The sequence below is a fragment of the Heloderma suspectum genome, chromosome 4, assembly GCF_057233095.1.
Source record: "Heloderma suspectum isolate Gila_16-S chromosome 4, 16-S_ref, whole genome shotgun sequence".
NCBI lineage: Eukaryota > Metazoa > Chordata > Lepidosauria > Squamata > Helodermatidae > Heloderma > Heloderma suspectum.
Genome location: NC_139461.1, coordinates 279831351 through 279850770, shown reverse-complemented (window position 1 = coordinate 279850770; position 19420 = coordinate 279831351). Strand labels below are relative to the sequence as shown.

At 45.6% G+C, this 19420-nt stretch overlaps 1 protein-coding gene across 6 annotated transcripts in view; it reads right to left on the bottom strand.

Annotated features, from left to right (window-relative positions):
- LPIN3 (lipin 3) overlaps positions 1–19420 on the bottom strand; it is a 74272-nt gene that overhangs the window by 39091 nt on the left and 15761 nt on the right. For 2 of the 6 annotated variants that reach the window (XM_084853962.1, XM_084853967.1), the window contains exon 1: positions 2601–2822. The exons of the other annotated variants lie outside the window; for them this stretch is intronic. In XM_084853962.1, the coding sequence (XP_084710088.1) occupies positions 2601–2732 (132 nt within the window). In that variant the 5' untranslated portion in view covers positions 2733–2822. Of the gene's footprint in view, positions 1–2600; positions 2823–19420 lie in introns of those variants that run through there. 6 annotated transcript variants of the gene reach the window in all.

Here is a 19420-nt window from a genome sequence, read left to right as displayed (position 1 = left end):
CCCAACCCCCGAGCCGCGGACCAGTACCGGTCCGTGGCTTGTCAGCAACCAGGCCGCAGGGGTGTGCGAAACCTCCTCACCTTGGGTCCACGGCAGGGGAGGTGATCCGTCCCTCCCCCCTCCCCGGAATCCTCGCCGGCCCCAGCCGGCTCCAGTCCATGGCAAGTCCGCAGAGCTGCTGGCCGGACTTCTGGCTGCGGGGATGCAAATGGCATCCGCTATGTGGACGCCATTTGCGTCCCTGTTCTACAAGTAATAGGCTATGTAAATCTTTACGTAGCTGATTACTACAAAGAATAGGGACGCAAATGGCGTCCACATAGTGGACGCCATTTGTGTCCCAGCAGCCGGAAGTCCGCCAGCAGAAAAAAAAAACCGGTCCGTGGAAAAATTGGACCAGTCCCTGGCACCAAAAAGACTGGGGACCGCTGCCATAAAGGGCCCACCTGCAAAACATTACAGGCTTAAATAGAATATTTATACCTGTAATGTTGCATAGACGGCCCCTTTACAGCTGTAATTTATGCAACATTTAATTCCTGGAAGAAGAGTCACCATTTTAAATAAAATGGCAACTCCTTCCAAGAGGGCAAGGGCAAGGGCTGTGGGTGCTCCCCACGGGTCCAGGTAAGGAACAGAGGACTCGTGTGGCTGGGCAGGCAGCTGTTGGGATCAGGCTGAAGCAGTCTGAAGCACTTCGGATCAATCCAACACATTTTGGACTGCTTTGGCCCTATCCCGACCTGCTCCAGAAGTGGCCCAATTCAGTTGAAATCATCCCAATCCACTTCGGGATTCGGACTGAAGTGGTACACAGCCTTACTTATTGCTGCCCTGTTAAGTCTCTGCTCTTTCATATTGTTATCATGAGATTACTGTGATTTTATTGCATATGCATTTCATCTAGCTCTTGTAGCTAAAAGTTGGGATATAAATCTTCTAAAATAATTTCCTGATTGCTTAGTGTTCTGTATGTTACTGTCAGCTCTTGTTCTGTTCCGAGAAAGATCTGGACTTCCAGCATACCCCAGTATGTATGCTCCTGAGGTGAACTGCTATAACTTCAAACAGTTTACAGTGTGGGAAGCAAATGATCACATGGCAAACGGTCATCTGTATTCACCCAGAGTGATGTGAATGTTCCTGAAAGCCAAGGAGTCCAGAAAAAACGTAAGATATATTGGGCTTTCAGACCTCATGACTTTCAAGCTCATTCTACTGAGTGTATGATGGGTGATTCTAAATGCTGGAGGTTAGTGATACCAGGGGTCTGTGTCACCTGAGATGACTAGGAGATTCAGCTGGTATGAAGGGCATCACTATAGTGACATATCAGGAATTGTTTCCTGCACATGAGACGTCACACAAGCCACAGTGAGTCAAAATGTACACAACTATCATAGAGAAACCAAAATAGAAGCAAGATAATCTCCAGAGTTTTTTTTTTTTTTTAGTTTCTAATCCAGGGACACCATTTCAGTAAAAGGAGACAAAGAGATTTCGGGTGTATGTGGGGGAAGAGAGAAGAGGAAGGAAGATTCATGGCAAAGTTTCTAAGACCTCACTTAGATAGATTCAAGACTGCCAGATAATATCAATGCTGGCTCCAGGCTTCAGTGGGGCATACCTTGGGCAAAATTCCCACAGTGGGTCTTCCTCCTCTGTATGATATTCATCACTGCCTGTTCACTTACTCTCCCCCTTAAGACCAGTGATGTAGTGACATCAGGGTTCACAGGGTTGAAGCGCCAGAACTTTTCGATTAGGAGGGATGCTGGCAGTTTCCACCACCCCTCCCTACTTCTCAGAAAACTGAACATTCATGGGCTGGAGTGGTAATGGGGTGATTTATCTATGCTGGTTTCTGTACTTTCTCTGTGAGCCCCATTTCAGAGGGGGCCTTACACATCATCAAAAAAAGAGGAAATGCATCACCCAATCAACAAAGGAGGATGCTGGTTTGTGCATGTGCTCATTCATGTGTATTTAAATGGAAATGGAAATGCAAGACATCTCATCATAATGGGGAAGATTGTGACCAGGTGACCTGTACACCTGTGCAGTCAGTCTGCCTCCCAGGTGCTAAATGTTGATGGGCAACTCCCTTCGTATAGTTCTTTATCTTTAAACAAGGCTTGGATTGTCCTTGAAACAAAGGACACCTGCAGATGAAGCATTGTCCTGCAATAGCTCTTCAAATAGAGGAATGTACACTGTAAATTAGGACACATGGTCACCCTACAGCCACAGCAAGGGGTGCGACGCATTTTCTTCCCCTTAGAACTAATATCCCTGCTCCAACATTTTTTAACAGCATAACAGAGATGGATGGTCATCAATAGGACCGCCAAACAATTAATTGCATGTGTTGTAGCCAATAAATAAGTTCATGGATGTAATTTGCCTGCAGGAAAACAGAAGAAGCAGGCTTCTTTAAAACTAGTGATTTTAGATGATGAGAATGAGGATGATTTATTGTATGGCACATTTACATTGCATTACAATAAAAACATAGAGCATAATAAATATGAATGTAAAATATAAAGTATAGACAGGAATGTAACAAACATATGTCTAGGTTACAGATATAGTTTTTTTACTTCTGTTGTCACAGCCAGGAAATCAGCAAAGTCTCCATTGTAGGCTCGGTTTTGACACTCTGTCACTATATGTTGGATAGTTTGTTTTTCAGCCCCACAGTCACAATTTGATGATGTTGTTGTTTGCCCCATTTATAAAGGGCATCTGCACATCTACCATGATCTGTGCGAATTCGGTTCAAGGTTGTCCATATTGCACGGGGCTGGTCAAATCCAGGTGGTTTTTCCAAGATGCAGGGCAAGCGTCGGCACTGTGGAGGGCAATTTCCTAGCCAATGTTGTTTCCACGTGTTGTGGATATTGAACTCATCTTCTAGAAGAGCTTTAACAGTAGAAATGGCTGGATGTCTCGATCTTAACCTGTTTCGCTCCAAGTAGGTTACATAATTTAATATTGGTAGTTGGAGATTGTCAATAATCTTCCGGTATTCTTGAAGAAGAGTGCGCTTTCATCTTGCATCCGGAGGTGGTGTATGGCTCAAAACAGGCAGCCAGTATGTGGGAGTAGATTGTATTTTCCCACTAACAATACGCATTGACTCATGCAGTTATAATACAAATCCAGGACCTGATTAAAAACTCATCATATGCTGCCAAATGCCTGATAAAAGAGAAGGGTCTTAACCTGACATCGAAAAGATAAAAATGTTGGTGCCAGGCAGGCCTCATCAGGGAGATCATTCCACAGTTGGGGGGCCACCACCAAGAAGGCCCTCTCCCTTGTTGCCATCTTCTGAGCCTCCCTAGGAGGAGGCACCCAGAGGAGGGCCTTAGATGCTGAGTGTTGTACTTGTATTAAAAACATTCTTTTTTTAAAAAAACACCCAGCCAACAGGTGCTGCTCAATTAATCAAGGGCTCCTTTCTGTTGATTAAGGGCACAATCTTATGGCCGCTAGACAGCAGCTAGACAACTATAGGATTTGTTGGTTTTCGGGAACTGACCTCAGACCCCACGCTCCAAAGTTGGTTCCCAGAAAACCACCTCACCTCGTAAGAGTTGCAGGTTGTCTTGGGTTCCACGCTCAGAAGAGCAGCATGGAGCGGGGAAATGGGGGCATTCCTGGGGGTGGGGAGGGGCGGGGATGGTGGAAGTGTCATTACGACGCTTCCTATGTGCTGTCCAGCCATGCCCCCCTCCCCCGCTCCAAAGCACTGCAGTCAAAATTGGCCATCTAGCCACTAATGCAGGGTGGCCGGAGTGCGGAAGAGAAGATCCCCTCCATTCTCCGCCAGCCCTGCATTGGATAGGCAGTTGCCTTTGAGTTTAGAGGTGGCCACCTATCCCCATAGGATTGCTCCCTAAATGTTTTAAACATTAATCGAACCAGTCAATTCAGACTGATTTGGTGTTATTGCCCTGTTTATCAGCTGTGTTTCTATATTAAGCACCCAAGAAAGGGCTTATCAGTGGTGGCATCCTGGTCGCTTGGCACTTACTACATTGTTGTCTTTGTTTTCCCTAGCTTTTTAATCTCAAGTTGAAAGTGTTTAGCACTTTTTAAATCTTGCCCTTTAGGTACTCTCTGTTGCAGGTTTTTAATATGCCAATGATGTTTTAAACCATTTTAAGTAATTTTTAAAAAATGTTTTATGTTTTTCATGATTACTGTGAACTGCCCAGAGGACTTTGTGTTAATGCATGATGGACAAATGATGCAAATAAATAAAAGATCCAGAATACAGGAGATGTGAACAAACTTGTACCTTTGGCAGAGCAAGCAATTTCCACAGTGATCAAGGCTACAGCTATGCTTTTGAAAGCAGAGAGGTGAGTATTATGCCATGTTAATTCACATGCGTCATCCCAGTGTACACTTACATTAGCCACGGGAGAAGCTTTGAACCTTGTAATTAAGTCAACTGAAGTTACTACAGACATGTAAAGTCATTTCATTAACAACCCACTGATGCCCCTTGGCTGCCACCACACTGCAAACCTATTCAAATTAAGTCATGAGACTCTTTTCTTGCACTGAATACATTGTTGCAAACCTATTTTATATAAAACAGATAATGGTCAACATAGGGGGAAGCCTCAATGATTATTACATTCTGAACAGCGGTTAAAAAGATGAGAACTGCTTTGATCCCACACATATGTGGGATTTTCCTTTAGGGGAAGGAAAATATGGGATAACCCTCCTTGTGGCTCCCAGTACAAGCCTACAAACCAGCATGAATAAATCTGCCCACCACCACTCCTATTTCATGAAGCTCTATTTTGTTGGGAACCATTTCCCAGCCTACAGGAAACCCATGGGCATACAGTCAGGGCCAGGAATATCGGAACAAGGATAACTGTTTTGGCAGTTGGCCTCTGTACACCACCACATTGAAGTTGAAAGGAAACACACCCATATGGGAGCCAAGTCAGGACTTTCAGCTGTAATTCAAGGGGTGTGACAAAAGTGGAGCACTAACCATTCAGGAAGTACAGCCAGTGGCATACACACACACCCATTGTTGGTTGCCCATAAGTAATGGAACAAACCAACATCATTTCAAACTTAAGGATCGTCTTTAATACCTGGATGAAAATCCTTTGCAGTCAATGACTGCCTGAAGTCTGGAACCCATGGACATGACCAAATGCTGAGTTTCCTCCCTTGTGATTCTTTGCCAGGCCTTTACTGCAGCTGCCTTCAGCTGCTGCTTGTTTGTGGGTCTTTCTGCCTTCAGTCTTGTCTTCAGTAAGTCAAAAGCATGCTCTATTGGGGTGAGATCAGGCGACTGACTTGGCCATTGAAGAACATCCCACTTCTTTGCCTTGAGAAACCCTTGGGTAGCTTTTGCTGTATGTTTTGGGTACATACAAAGTACATACATATTGCAGATATCCATCTGCAATATGAAACGGCGTCCTATGAGTTTGGCAGCATTCGGCTGAATCTGAGCAGAAAGTATAGCCCTATACACTTCAGAATTCATCCTGCTGCTTTTATCAGCAGTCAGGTCATCAATAAGCACCAGTGACCCGGTTCCATTGGGAGCCATACATGCCCATGCCATAACACTGCCTCCACCATGTTTGACAGATGATGTGGTCTGCTTTGGATCATGAGCTGTTCCTTTCCTTCTCCATACTTTTCTCTTCCTATCATTCTGGTACAAGTTAATCTTGGTTTCATCAGTCCAAAGACTCGTATTCCAGAACTGGGCAGGCTTTTTTAGGTATTTGCTGGCAAAGGCTAATCGGGCCTTTTGGTTCTTGAGAGTTACCAGTGGTTTGCACCTTATTGTGAAGCCTCTGTATTTACATTCTTAAAGCCGTCTCTTGACTGTAGATGTTGACAATGACATGCCTACCTCCGCAAGAGCATTCTTGACCTGGCTAGATGTTGTGAAAGGGTTTCTCTTCACCATGAGCAGAATTCTGCGGTCATTCACTTTAGTTGTCTTCTGTGGTCTTCCAGGCCTTTTGCTGTTGCTGAGCTTGCCAGTTAATTCCTTCTTTTTCAGGATGTTCCAGACTGTTGTATTGGCCACTCCCACTGTTTTTGCTATCTCTCTGATGGGTTTATTTTGTTTCCTCAACCTAATCATGGCCTTCTTCACTCGCATGGACACCTCTTTGGACCTCATGTCAGGAGTTCCAGTGAACAGCTACCAAACGCAAATGTAACACTCAGAACCACCTCCAGGCCTTTTATCTGCTTGATTGGTCATGGGGTACCCAGGAAACCGGCTACACCTGGCCATGCAGCCGCTTGTCAGCCATTCGTTCCATTACTTATGAGCCACCCACGATGGGTGTGTGTGCATGCCACTGGCTGTCCTTCCTGAATGGTTAGTGCCCCACTTTTGTCACACCCCTTGAATTACAGCTGAAAGTCCTGACTTCGCTCCCATCTGGGTGTGTCTCCTTTCAACTTCAGTGTGGTGGTGTACAGAGGCCAACTGCCAAAACAGTTATCCTTGTTCCGATATTTCTGGCCCTGACTGTACGTGTAGCTCTAATTCTTTACTCTCTGGTATGAATAGCCATCTGCAGTGAGTTCCTCCTGTCTAAGGGGAATGCATGGCTGTAGCAGTAAAGGGAGATGGTGGCATAAAGCTCATTGGCACAGGGAAATTGCCTGCAAACAGAATCAAAGCAGGGCTACTTCAATCACTCCCAGTTAAAAAGGAAACAATAAGGTAAACAACCACGCCCAATTAATAAGGAATACAATATACAATTAAAACAGCAGTAGCATGCTGAAATAGGGCATCATGTACACCAGTTGCCAAAATGATGAATAGACCAACATCCATTCACAATCCATGCAGATGAGTTACCCTTCAGTATAAGGGATGATTTTTAACTTTAATTTTACTCTATTTTATTTTTTGTATAGTGTGGCTGTATAGGATTATTTTATAGAAAGTGGCAGAGTCAAATTAAGGGTGGTGCTGTTTGTACTATGAAGGTTGAAATACCTCTCCTAAGCCTCAGTTACTGGCAGTAAATGCATTTAGCTACAACATGCTGGTATTTTTGGCCTTGCCCCCTTTGCCTTTGGTCCTGCCCCTTTTGTCTTCAGCCCCAATAGGGATGGGCAAACTCCCCAACATCTGGTCCAGGGGGGTCCACCACGGGGAAATGCGAGCTGCTTGGGGTGCTGCGGATTTCCCCGGAGCCCTTGTGCATCCCCAGATTTTGCACGGCAGCTCTCTGGCTTTCTAAAAAGCAAGATAGGCTAACGGCAACTGCCATTAGCCTATCGTGGAGATATTACAGCCATAATTGGCATATTTTATGCCATTTGTGGCCATAAAGCACTTACTTCTACCTAAATTGCATCCCTGTCGAAGTAAGTGCTTTACAGCTGCAAATGGCATACAATGCACCAATAACAGCCATAATTTTCCCACAATAGGCTAATGGCAGTTGCCATTAGACTATCTTGCTTATAGAAAGCCAGAGAGCCGTCCCCGCAAAATCCAGAAGACGTGCAGGTAAGGGGGGCCGGTCTGCTGCACGCTCTGCAAGTCGGATTTTTGGGAATCTGGCCTCACAGGAGTCTGCAGAGGATTTCTCCAGCATCCCTAAGCTCCACCCACCACTAGAACACAGTCCCCAAGAGCTTCTCTGAAATGGAATTTGGCCCTCAAGCTGAACGGGGTTCCCCACCTGTAGTATACTGCACATCACGAGCATCATGACAGCGGGTGTGGTGGCTAGAGCGTTGGACTGGGAGTCAGGAGATCCGGGTTCTAGTCCCCACTCAGCCATGGAAGGCAAGCTCACTGGGTGACTTTGGGCCACTCACAGACTCTTAGCCCAACCTACCTCACAGGGTTGTTATTGCGAGGATAAAATGGAGAGGAGGAGGATTCTGTATGCCCCCTTGGGTTTCTTAAGGAGGAAAAAAAGGTGGGGTATAAATGTAATAAAGAATTTTCCCAGGGATGCATTCCCAAGGGTGTTAGCCTGGCAGCAGTCCCCACCCCCAGCCACTCATGCACATCAAGGTCATCCTTTTCCATTTCTCATTAAAATGAGCCCATTTGAAAGGATATCCTAGAAAATATGTGGCTGCCCCCGCCCCCTGTTAACCTATTCAGCTGACTCTCACTTGATTACCTTACAGAAGGGCATTAATCAGGAAGCAGCATCACAGAGACTTGATTTATCTGGTACACAATGTTGTTTAGCATTGCACACTGAGACTGTCCTATCTTCCAACACTTTATTAGACATTTATGCATTAAGAAGCAAAGAGAGTACTTATCAGTTTGATTAAAGACATGCAATAATGGTCCTATAATATTCTAAAACACTTCCAGTACACTGCACAAAGCCTGTTTGGACAGATTTGGAGGCCGTTTGCTTTGACTTGGGTACGGAACCCAAGTCAAGATTCAGAAAATTGTCCACAATATTCAACTTGGACTCTACTTTGGTGCTTCAGAAAATGGTTCAGTTCTGTTTGGACCAATTCAGAGGCCATCCACTTTGACTAACATACTGAACCCAAGTAGAGATTCGGAAATACAAGTTTTCATGCCACCCATTAAATTTTTTAAATAACCCTAACATTTTTTATGTTTGTCAGAAATGGATGAAATTTGTAGGAATAGTAATCCCTTCAGAGGACATTACACCTGCAAAATGTCAGAAAAATAGGTGCAGGGTTTTTTGTGCTATGCACCTTTTTAAAGACATTGCTGATACTTTTTTTTATTTCTTGGCAGAATTAGATGAAATCTGGAGATACCACTGTCCATTCTAAGGGGATTAATCCTGCCGAGCTTCAGCTGAATAGGTGCAGGAATTTTTTGTGCAAGAGCAGCCTTGACATTTTGAGGCTGTCCAAAGAAAGGCACACTTATACCCCTATGTTCCATGTGGATCATTCTCCTGAAAATTACAGACTACATAGAGGTGGTCCTAAGCAAAAAAAAAACCCTGCAAAGTTTCAGAAGGATAGGTTTAGTGGTTCATGTGGAAGGGAAGCCCTAAAATTTGGGAGGGGTGAGTGATTTGCTTCCCTTCCCTCTCCTTGTTTGTTTGTTTATTTTTTTGGCTGGGGGGCAATACGCATGAAAATCATAGAGGTATTTCCAAGCAAGTAACCTACAGAGTTTCAGAAGAATAGTTGCAGAGGCTACGGTGATGTGATGGCTGAAAACCAGTTTAAAGCTTTTTTCATTGTGAAGGTGGTAGCACTGGAAGAATGCCCATCTCAAGGTCTCATCCTTGCCCTCCCCCAAAGCACAAAGATTGGAGAGCCCCTGATAAGATGTGCCCTATGATTAAAAGGTGGACCTGTCAGTTACTCAGCCCAAATCCCTCCCACCTGATCAGTGCTTAGAGAAACAAAAGCAAAATATACTATTTTGGAGGACACACAGTCTGCCTTTCCAAAGCTGGAAACAAAGCCTCATGTAAAGTCCAGAGTCATTTCTGAGGGAAACCCACTTGACCTCAGGAAGCACCAGAAATTATCTGAAGGGGCCCAATTTGGCTCAGGCTTTGGCAAAATCTGATGTACATCCCTAATAAATATATGCATGGTGGTGGTGGAGGAAGAGGAGAAGAGAAATTGGAATTATGTCTCTTGACCTCACCCCTGACCTCCGTGATTTGATTATAACTTTTGCACAGAAGGTTACAAATGTATACCCACACATATCCAGGTTCAGAACATGTGATGTGCATCCTGCATAGATCCACACAAGAATCTGCCAAATCAGTGGGGCTTACATGGGCGCAAAAATTCATAGAACTGCAGCTTTAACCTCTAGACACCTGGAGGAGGGGGTTAAAATCTGAACAATTCACAGGAACTTTACAGATCTCCACAAAGGGCAACCAAAGGACAAAATAGAGGCAGTGGATTACCAGGAACAAGTGCCAGAAAAAAGTCAGGAGTAAGCCTGGTATGGAAGCAGGGCTGGTCCTGCCATTAGGCAGAGTGAGGTGGCCATCTCAGGGAGCAGACTCTGGAGTGTAGCAGCAAAGTGTTGAAGGACAGTGGAGGAGGCTTTCCCACCACCAGCATTGCAGTAAGATTCAACTGCCAGTCCAGTTGACTTTTGTATATGGAAAAGAGGAGGGTGCCATCTTGACCATCACTTCAGGCAGCAAAACATCTTGGACCAGTCCTATATACAAGGGCCATTGGAGTATATAATATTGCAATTATATGACCAAGTTTGTGCTCACATGCCAAAAGACTTGACAACTTGGTGCACTGTTTGGGCCTTATTTTCCCCTACAGTCAAACTTCAGTGAAGCTATAGGCCCATCCTCCTGTTCAGAAGGTGTAATCACCATAACAGAACTTAAATAACAACAACCAAGCAACCAACTTGGCCTCCATTTTGAAAGAATGTGCCATATGCGGCAACTCCTCCAACCTGACTAAATATTGCCACTGAAAACCAATGGTGTTATTGCAGCACCAACTATAGCTTGACAGTTGAAGAAGGTTGTGTCATACTAACAAGGTAGTTAAAAAAAAAAAAATTAAAGGCACCTCGCTATTATCAATCATAATGGAATACCACTCTTGCATGAGTACACACAGCATTCCAAAACACAATGGTTACACCAGCTGGAAGAAAGAAACGGCATGCTCCGGCAGCAAAATACCGTTGTTTTGCATCCTGGGAAGATGCTATTTCCCTGCAACAGCTACCCTACTTTAGGGGAAAGATGTCTGAATGCCCCACAACAATACTTTTGCATTTATTGTCTTTGAACACGCAAAATGCTTACACCTACGAAAATGCCCACAGCCAAGCGTAGAATATTTCAGATACAAGCGTGCACACACTAGAGAAAGCTGCTGCTTACCCAGCCAGATCGGGGCAGTTTCACATTGCTTCCCACCCTAGGAAGAAACCCACCTCTACTGAGCCATTTGAGAGAATGGATCTTGCTCCCCAACATCTCACAAGTCCCTCTGGAATCTACAGTGACCCAAATGATCCCAGGAGGACCATGCTTCCCCTTCCTAAGCATAAGAGAGAGGAGAGCCCCAAGCCATTGGCTTTTCTATCCTGTGAATGTCAATGATAAAGCAGTTCCTAGAACTGGGGGGAGAGGCTCTTGCTGGGTCTGGAAGCTTCAGTACCTCTGTCAGTTCCATGCTGGGTAGATCCGAGAGAAGGTCATGAGACAGTCCCCTCACCACAGTAACCTGCTGAGCTGAGCATTCTTCAGTGCTGTTTAATTGGCAGCTCCACAGGCAAGCTCACAACCCACAGCACAGAAGCTGTTGGAGCTCCCCTCTCTGTCCTCCACTTTTATATTCAACTCAGCTGTTTGAGGCAACTCTAGAAAGTATCTGGAAATAGTGTATATACATATGGGGTGGGTGGGTGTGTATACACACACGCAAGTTGCTACATTGTGAAGGACAATGGTTCCAGGTCACAAGCAACTACAGTGAAACAAAAGTCAACTGCGGGACTCTTTTCCTATCAATGCATCTCTATGTCAGACAAAGGTTTTGTTATGCAGTTGTCCTCTTTGAGCGCATTCTCTGACATGGGAAATGATAATTCTGCATTTGTGGCAACCCACAGCAGGGAAAGTTATCTCAGAACCATATTCTAGATTAGCCTTCCCCAGCCTCCAGATGTTTTGAGCCACAATTCCCATCGTCCACAACCAGTCAATAGCCATCCTAGCTGGGGATGATGGGAGTTGCACTCCAACACATCTAGAAGGCGCCAGGTGGGAGAAGGCTACATCAACACAGGAGGAAACTGCAAAACAAACTTATGTAGAGAAGCATGGGCAATTGGCAAAGTGGTGGGGGAAGGAGAGGTTGAGCACTTCAGCCTCTTTTCCAGAATTTGTTTGAGATCTGTTGTTTTATCCAAATAATGTTGTGAGGGTCACTCAAGATCTATTTTGTCCCGTAAAAGATGTTTTTACATGAGCTCAGTGTGCTGAAGGAGGTGAAGCGTTTCACATCACAGTGATGGCCTCTACCATCTGCTAACATCCACATATCAAACTGTTGTAAGGGTACAGTCCTATGGACTGTGCCCTCGCTACTCAGAAGTGTCTGAACTCAGAGGCTTCCGAGAGCCTATGCCCTGCCAGGCTGAAGCCACCGGGGTGGGAGGAGTGGTGGAGGAGATCTTTGCCTCCTTATCTTCTGATCTTTGATTTTTTTGCTAGATGGGCTTCTCAGCCCATCTAGTGAGGGCACTTTGGAGGGGGAAGGAAGGAGGCTGGAGGAGGCTCAGGATAAATCATATCCTGGCCTCTCTGGTTTCCTCCTCTCCCCACCCACCACAGTGCCCCCTTTTCCCTCTCTCTGAAGTTGGCTTTCCAACCTCACAGAGGCAGCTGGCGCAGTTCTCTCCGTGCCAGCTGCAAGGGAGCAGGGGTGGGGGCCAGATCTCTGACTTCCCCTTCTGAGGTCGGAACACTGTCACCAGACTCAGAGAGAGCCATCCTATGGTCCCTGGGATGTTCACCCAAGGACCATAGGATTGCTCTCTAACAGAGACAGCTGAGATGCCGGCAACATTACCTGCAGGTTGGAGTTAAATGGTGGGCAGGCCCCAGGGCTGAAAAAGTTAAAAAGGTGATGAAGTTACAGGATCCAACACCAAAAGCTAAAAATAGTAGAATGCCATCTAGATAGATGCATTTGGGGTGGGGAGGGGATATGCTCTAAAATATGGCACTGGCTCATTTGGGAAGAAGAACATAAGGAGGGGGACGGAATATCTTCTGTTGCTACACAATAGGAGCGAGAACAGGAGGTCCCTAGGCCCACTGTAATTCATTGAGAAAGCCACGTCAACCTACTGTATATCTGACTTGTCATGCTGGCAGCTGATGATGCTGTGATGGGCTTATCAGTGACTCTAGGTCTCTATCAACCTTTAGATCAAAAAAGGGAGAGGAACATTTCCAGCGGGCCAGAGCTATGAGGTCACATTAATAAATTACCAGTTTCAGAGCCACGGAGCCTCATGGAAGTAGGACTTTAGAACCCTTCCCAGACTCAGCTGTGTAAGAATCAAAGGGAGATCATTCTTTTAACTAGCAGGAACAGCAGGTGTCTTATCCATTTGTGGGAAAGTTACTAAGAGAAACATTTTCCAGACGCATAGCAGCATTCGCCTGCTGCAGAAAAATTAACAAAGAGTCTTCTGGCACCTTGTAGACTAGCAAATAACACAAGCACACTGAAAGGACCTCGCTTTATATTCAACAGAGTACACACATTCAGAGGTAATATCCCGGTCTCACAATTAGAACATCCCCAGCATAAGAGGCCCCTAATCCCAATTTAGGAAGGGTGCTGCCATCATTTATAATCCACAGAGGGTGGACAGTGTTTTTGTGCCAGGGATATGTGTAACAGAAATTCAACAGATAAGTGCTCTCTCTCTATCACTGCATTGCCATTCTTGGGGCAGGGGGAGAGAATATAGCAGCTGTGTTTCTGTCTGTTAACAATTAAAGCAAGGATGCAAACCTCTTTCAACCCAAAGGCCAATTTCCATTTCAGAAAGGATCTTATGAGCGGCATTCCAGTGGTGGATAAGGACAAAACACCAAACTAAACAGCATATTTTCGTTTGAAGCTATTACTCCCATTAATGAACCCTTAGGAGAGGCATTTCAGCCTGCACGAAGGCCAGGAAACCATCAAAGATCAGTGGTCAGGGTAAAGGAGGCAAAGCTGTTTGGGGAACCCAGGAGAGCCAAAGCTTCTGCACCCATGAATTAAAAGCATGGGTGCCCTGCCAGGAAAGGAAGTAGGAACTCTAAAACAAGGAGTGAGCCCCTGTGTCTTTAAAAGCAGCAAGAAAGAGAGAGATTCCGCAAAGGTGTGCTGCTCTCCTCCCACAACAGCCAGGTATTGTCAGGATGAGCGAGAAAGCAGCAGAGATGAGGAATCCCAACTTCATATCATACTCGGTCAATACAACTGAAGTGCCAATGCAGTGAAAGCCATATTGAGGGTTTATTTTGTTTATTCACACTCTAGGTACCTGCAGGACACAAAGGTACTTTGGATACAAAGCTCTCCTCTCCCCTGCTTGAGCAAGGAGAGCACACTTAGTGATGAGCAGGCACCAGCATTTCCAAAAAGAGCACAATCCTTTCTGCACTCAAGTCTTTCACTCCTAGACTGCTGCCTTTTTGCATTCTCAGGCTCTCTTCACCCCAAACCAGAAGGAGATGGTCCAACTTTCCGTCACCTAGTCAATGGCAAACCTTAGAGAAAATAATGTTTCCGTTTAGCCTTTTAAAGTGTGTAGTTGTTACTAGGGATGTCGCGGGCGCCCAACTGGGTCCGGGAGTCCATCGGCACACACACTCCCACCTGTAACCCCCGGACCATGTCTGCCGAGCCCTATCCTGGTTTGTGCCCGCTCACGCCCTCCTGGACTCAGTGCGACCTCATCTGGTGAGCACCCGCTGTTTTGCAGCCTTTTTTCTGAGTAAAAAGGGGAGTTTAAAAAATGCACGTATGCACAGTTTGGGGCCAGGAAGGCTTAATATGCACAATATTAGAGGCATAATGCCTCTCATATTTTCCTATATTCTCCACTGGAGAAGGAAATGGCAACCCACTCCAGTAGTCTTGCCAAGAAAACCCCATGGAACGTATCACAAGGCTAAAAGAGATGACGCCGGAAGATGAGCCCCTCAGGTCGGAAGGCGTCCAATATACTACTGGGGAAGAGCAGAGGGTATTTCCAAGTAGCGCCAGAAAGAGTGAAGCGGCTGGGCCAAAGCCAAAAGGACACTCAGCTGTGGATGTGTCTGGTGGTGAAAAGAAAATCCGATGCTGTAAAGAACAATATTGTTTCGGAACCTGGAATGTCAGATCAATGAATCAAGATAAGCTAGAGGTGGTCAAACATGAGATGGCAAGATTGAACATTGACATCTTGGGAATCAGCGAACTAAAATGGACAGGCATGGGCGAATTTAATTCAGGTGACCATCATATCTACTACTGTGGGCAAGAATCCCTTAGAAGAAATGGAGTAGCACTCATAGTCAACAAAAGGGTGGGAAAAGCAGTACTGGGGTACAATCTTAAAAACAATAGAATGATCTCAGTACGAATCCAAGGCAAACCATTCAACATCACAGTAATTCAAGTCTGTGCCCCAACCATTGATGCCGAAGAAGCTGAGGTTGATTGGTTCTATGAAGACCTACAACACCTTCTAGAAGTAACACCAAAAAAAGATGTCCTCTTCATCATAGGGGATTGGAATGCCAAAGTAGGAAGTCAAGAAATCACCGGGATAACAGGCAGGCATGGCCTTGGTGTACAAAATGAAGCAGGACAAAAGCTAATAGAGTTTTGCCAAGAGAACACGCTGATCATAGCAAACACTCTTTTCCAACAGCACAAGAGGCGACTCTACACATGGACATCACCAGATGGTCAATATCGAAATCAGATTGATTATGTCCTTTGCAGCCAAAGATGGAGAAGCTCCATACAGTCAGTAAAAACAAGACCTGGAGCTGACTGTGGCTCAGATCATGAGCTTCTTGTTGTAAAATTTTGGCTTAAATTGAATAACGTAGGGAAAACCACTAAACCATTCCGGTATGACCTCAATCATATCCCTTATGAATATACAGTGGAGGTGAGGAATAGATTTAAGGGATTAGACCTGATAGACAGAGTGCCTGAGGAACTATGGACGGAGGTCCGTAACATTGTTCAGGAGGCAGCAACGAAATCCATCCCAAAGAAAAAGAAATGCAAGAAAGCCAAGTGGCTGTCTGATGAGGCTTTACAAATAGCTGAGGAAAGAAGGGAAGCGAAAAGCAAGGGAGAAAGGGGAAGATATATCCAACTGAATGCAGAGTTCCAGAGAATAGCAAGGAGAGACAAGAAGGCCTTCTTAAATGAACAATGCAAAGAAATCAAGGAAAATAACAGAATGGGAAAGACTAGAGATCTCTTCAAGAAAATTGGAGGTCTCAAGGGAACGTTTTGTGCAAAGACGGGCATGATAAAGGACAAAGAAGGCAGGGACCTAACAGAAGCAGATGAGATTAAGAAGAGGTGGCAAGAATACACAGAAGAACTATACAGAAAAGATCTTAATGTCCCTGATAGCCATGATAGTGCGGTCACTGAACTTGAGCCGGACATCCTTGAGAGTGAAGTCAAGTGGGCCTTAGGAAGCATTAGTAACAACAAAGCTAGCGGAGATGACAGTATTCCAGCTGAGCTATTTAAAATCCTAAAAGATGATGCTGTTAAAGTGCTGCATTCAATATGCCAACAAATTTGGAACACTCAACAATGGCCGCAAGACTGGAAAAGGTCAGTTTACATTCCAATTCCAAAGAAGGGCAATGCCAAAGAGTGTTCAAACTACCGCACAATTGCGCTCATTTCACATGCCAGCAAGGTGATGCTCAAAGTCCTACAAGCTAGGCTTCAGCAGTATGTGAACCGAGAACTACCGGAAGTACAAGCTGGTTTTCGAAGAGGCAGAGGAACTAGAGATCAAATCGCCAATGTTCACTGGATCATGGAGAAAGCAAGAGAATTCCAGAAAAACGTCTATTTCTGCTTCATTGACTACGCTAAAGCCTTTGATCGTGTGGATCACAACAAACTGTGGCAAATTCTGAAAGTGATGGGAGTACCAGACCACCTTACCTGTCTCCTGAGAAACCTGTACGAGGGTCAAGAAGCAACAGTAAGAACCAGACATGGAACAACCGATTGGGTCCAAATTGGGAAAGGAGTACGACAAGGCTGCATATGGTCACCCTGCTTATTTAACTTATATGCAGAGTACATCATGAGAAACGCTGGGTTGGATGAATCACAGGTCGGAATTAAGACTGCTGGGAGAATTATCAACAACCTCCGATATGCAGACGATACCACCCTAATGGCAGAAAGTGAAGAGGATCTCAAGAGCCTCTTGTTGAGGGTGAAAGAGGAGAGTGCAAAAGCTGGTTTGAAACTCAACATTAAAAAAATGAAGATCATGGCATCTGGCCCTGTCACTTCCTGGAATACAGAAGGGGAAGAAATGGAAGCAGTGACAGATTTTACTTTCTTGGGCTCCAAGATCACCGCAGACGGTGACTGTAGCCATGAAATTAAAAGACGCTTGCTCCTTGGGAGGAAAGCTATGGCAAACCTAGACAGCATAGTAAGAAGCAGAGACATCACCTTGCCGACAAAGGTTCGTATAATCAAAGCTATGGTTTTCGCAGTAGTAATGTATGGCTGTGAGAGCTGGACTATAAGGAAGGCTGAGCGCCGAAGAATTGATGCTTTCGAACTGTGGTGCTGGAGAAGACTTTTATGAGTCCCCTGGACTGCAAGGAGGTCAAATCAGTCAATCCTAGAGGAAATCAACCCGGAGTGCTCATTGGAAGGACAGATACTGAAGCTGAAGCTCCAGTATTTTGGCCACCTAATGCGAAGAGAAAACTCTCTGGAAAAGACCCTGATGCTGGGAAAGACTGAAGGCAAAAGGAGAAGGGGACGACAGAGGATGAGATGGCTAGATAGCATCACCGATGCAATGAATATGAACTTGAGCACACTCCGGGAAAGAGCGCAGGACAGGAAGGCCTAGCATGCTATGGTCCATGGGGTCACGAAGAGTCGGACATGACTGAACGACTGAACAACAATTTTCCTTCTGGCTTGGACCCCGCATTTCTGAATTTGCCACTACACTACTGATAACAATGTCTTCAGGAGGCACTGGAAGGAACACGACGCTGGTGCCTGCCTGACCTCCAAAGGCAGGGAATTCCACACTGAAGGCTCTTTTCCTGGGTCATGGGTCCAGGCCATGGGTCCATGTGGAACCACGAGGATGCATGACCTCAGTTGGTAAGGAAGGTTGGTAAGGAAGAAGGCACTCTCTCAGGTATCCTGGTCCCAAGTTGTTTAGGGCTTTGTACGCTGGTACTAATATCTTAAACCTGGCCCAGTAGAGAATAGGCAGCCAGTGCAGTTCCCTCAGCAAAGGAGTTGCATGCTGAAAAGGGGCAGCTCCTAACAACAGACAAGCTGCTGCATTTTGCACTAGCTCCAGCTTCTGGAGCAGCTTTAAGGGTGGCCTCACATAGAGTGCATTGCAGTAATCCAGACTTGAGGTTACTAATGCCTGTACCACAGTGGTCAACCTATCCCTGTCCAGGAGAGGCCGTAGCTGGTAAAGGGCACTCTGAGCCACAGCGGCCATTTGGGCCTCCAGTGACAAAGATGGATCTAGGAGTACCCCCAGACTGCGGACCTGATCTTTCAGAGGGAGTGCAACCCCATCCAGAACAGACAATGAGCCTATCTCCCAGACCCAGGAACCACTCTCCCACAGGGCTTCCCTCTTGCCAGGATTCAGCTTCAGTTTATTGGCCCTCATCCAGCCCCTTACCGAGTCTAGGCACTGATTCAGGACTTGCACAGCCTCTCCTGATTCAGATGTCACAAGGAGACAGAGCTGTGTGTCATCAGCATACTGATGGCATTTAGCCCCGGATCCCCCAGCACTCCCAGCAGCTTCATATAGATGTTAAACAACATTGGGGACAAGATGGTACCCTGCGGGAACCCATAACTCAGTTGCCAAGGAGCTGAGGAAAAGGAGCCGAGGTTACTTTCTGAAATTAGCCCCATAAGTAGGACCAGAACCACTGTAGCACAATGCCTCTGATACCCATCCCACAGAGTCAATCCAGGAGGATACCATGGCTGATGGTATCAAAAGCCAATGAGAGATTGGGCAGAATTAACAGGGTTGCACTCTCCCTGTCCCTCTCTCGATAAAGGTCATCCATCAGGGCGACTAAGGCTGATTTGGTCCCATAACCAGATCCAAACCCAAACTGGAATGGGTCTAGATAATCAGTACCCTTCAAGAGTGCCTGCAGTTGCTCCACCACAACCCTCTTAAGTATCTTCCCTAGAAAAGGGGTAGTTGTGACTGGGCAGTATGGTCTAATACAGTTGGGTCCAGAGTGGGCCTCTTCAGGAGTAGTCACACTACTGCCTCCTTAAGGACAGCAGGGACTAACCCTTCCTGCAGGGAAGCCTTTATCACTCCCTGGACCTACCCAATCATACCCCCTTGGCTAGCTTTTATTAGCCAGGAGGGGCAGGGATTGAGAGGGCACGTGGTCAGTCACATTGCTGCAAGTACCTTGTCCACATCCTCAGGCCACAACAACTGAACTGATTCCACAAAATCAGGCAGAATGTAGCATCAGACACCTCGACTGGAACTGCCCTAACAGGCATTTCATTTTCATTTATTTCATTATTAGATTGCTATGGCATTCCATAGCTGAAGTTGTATGGGCAGTTCACAAAAATTACAAATCATTAAAAATACAGTATA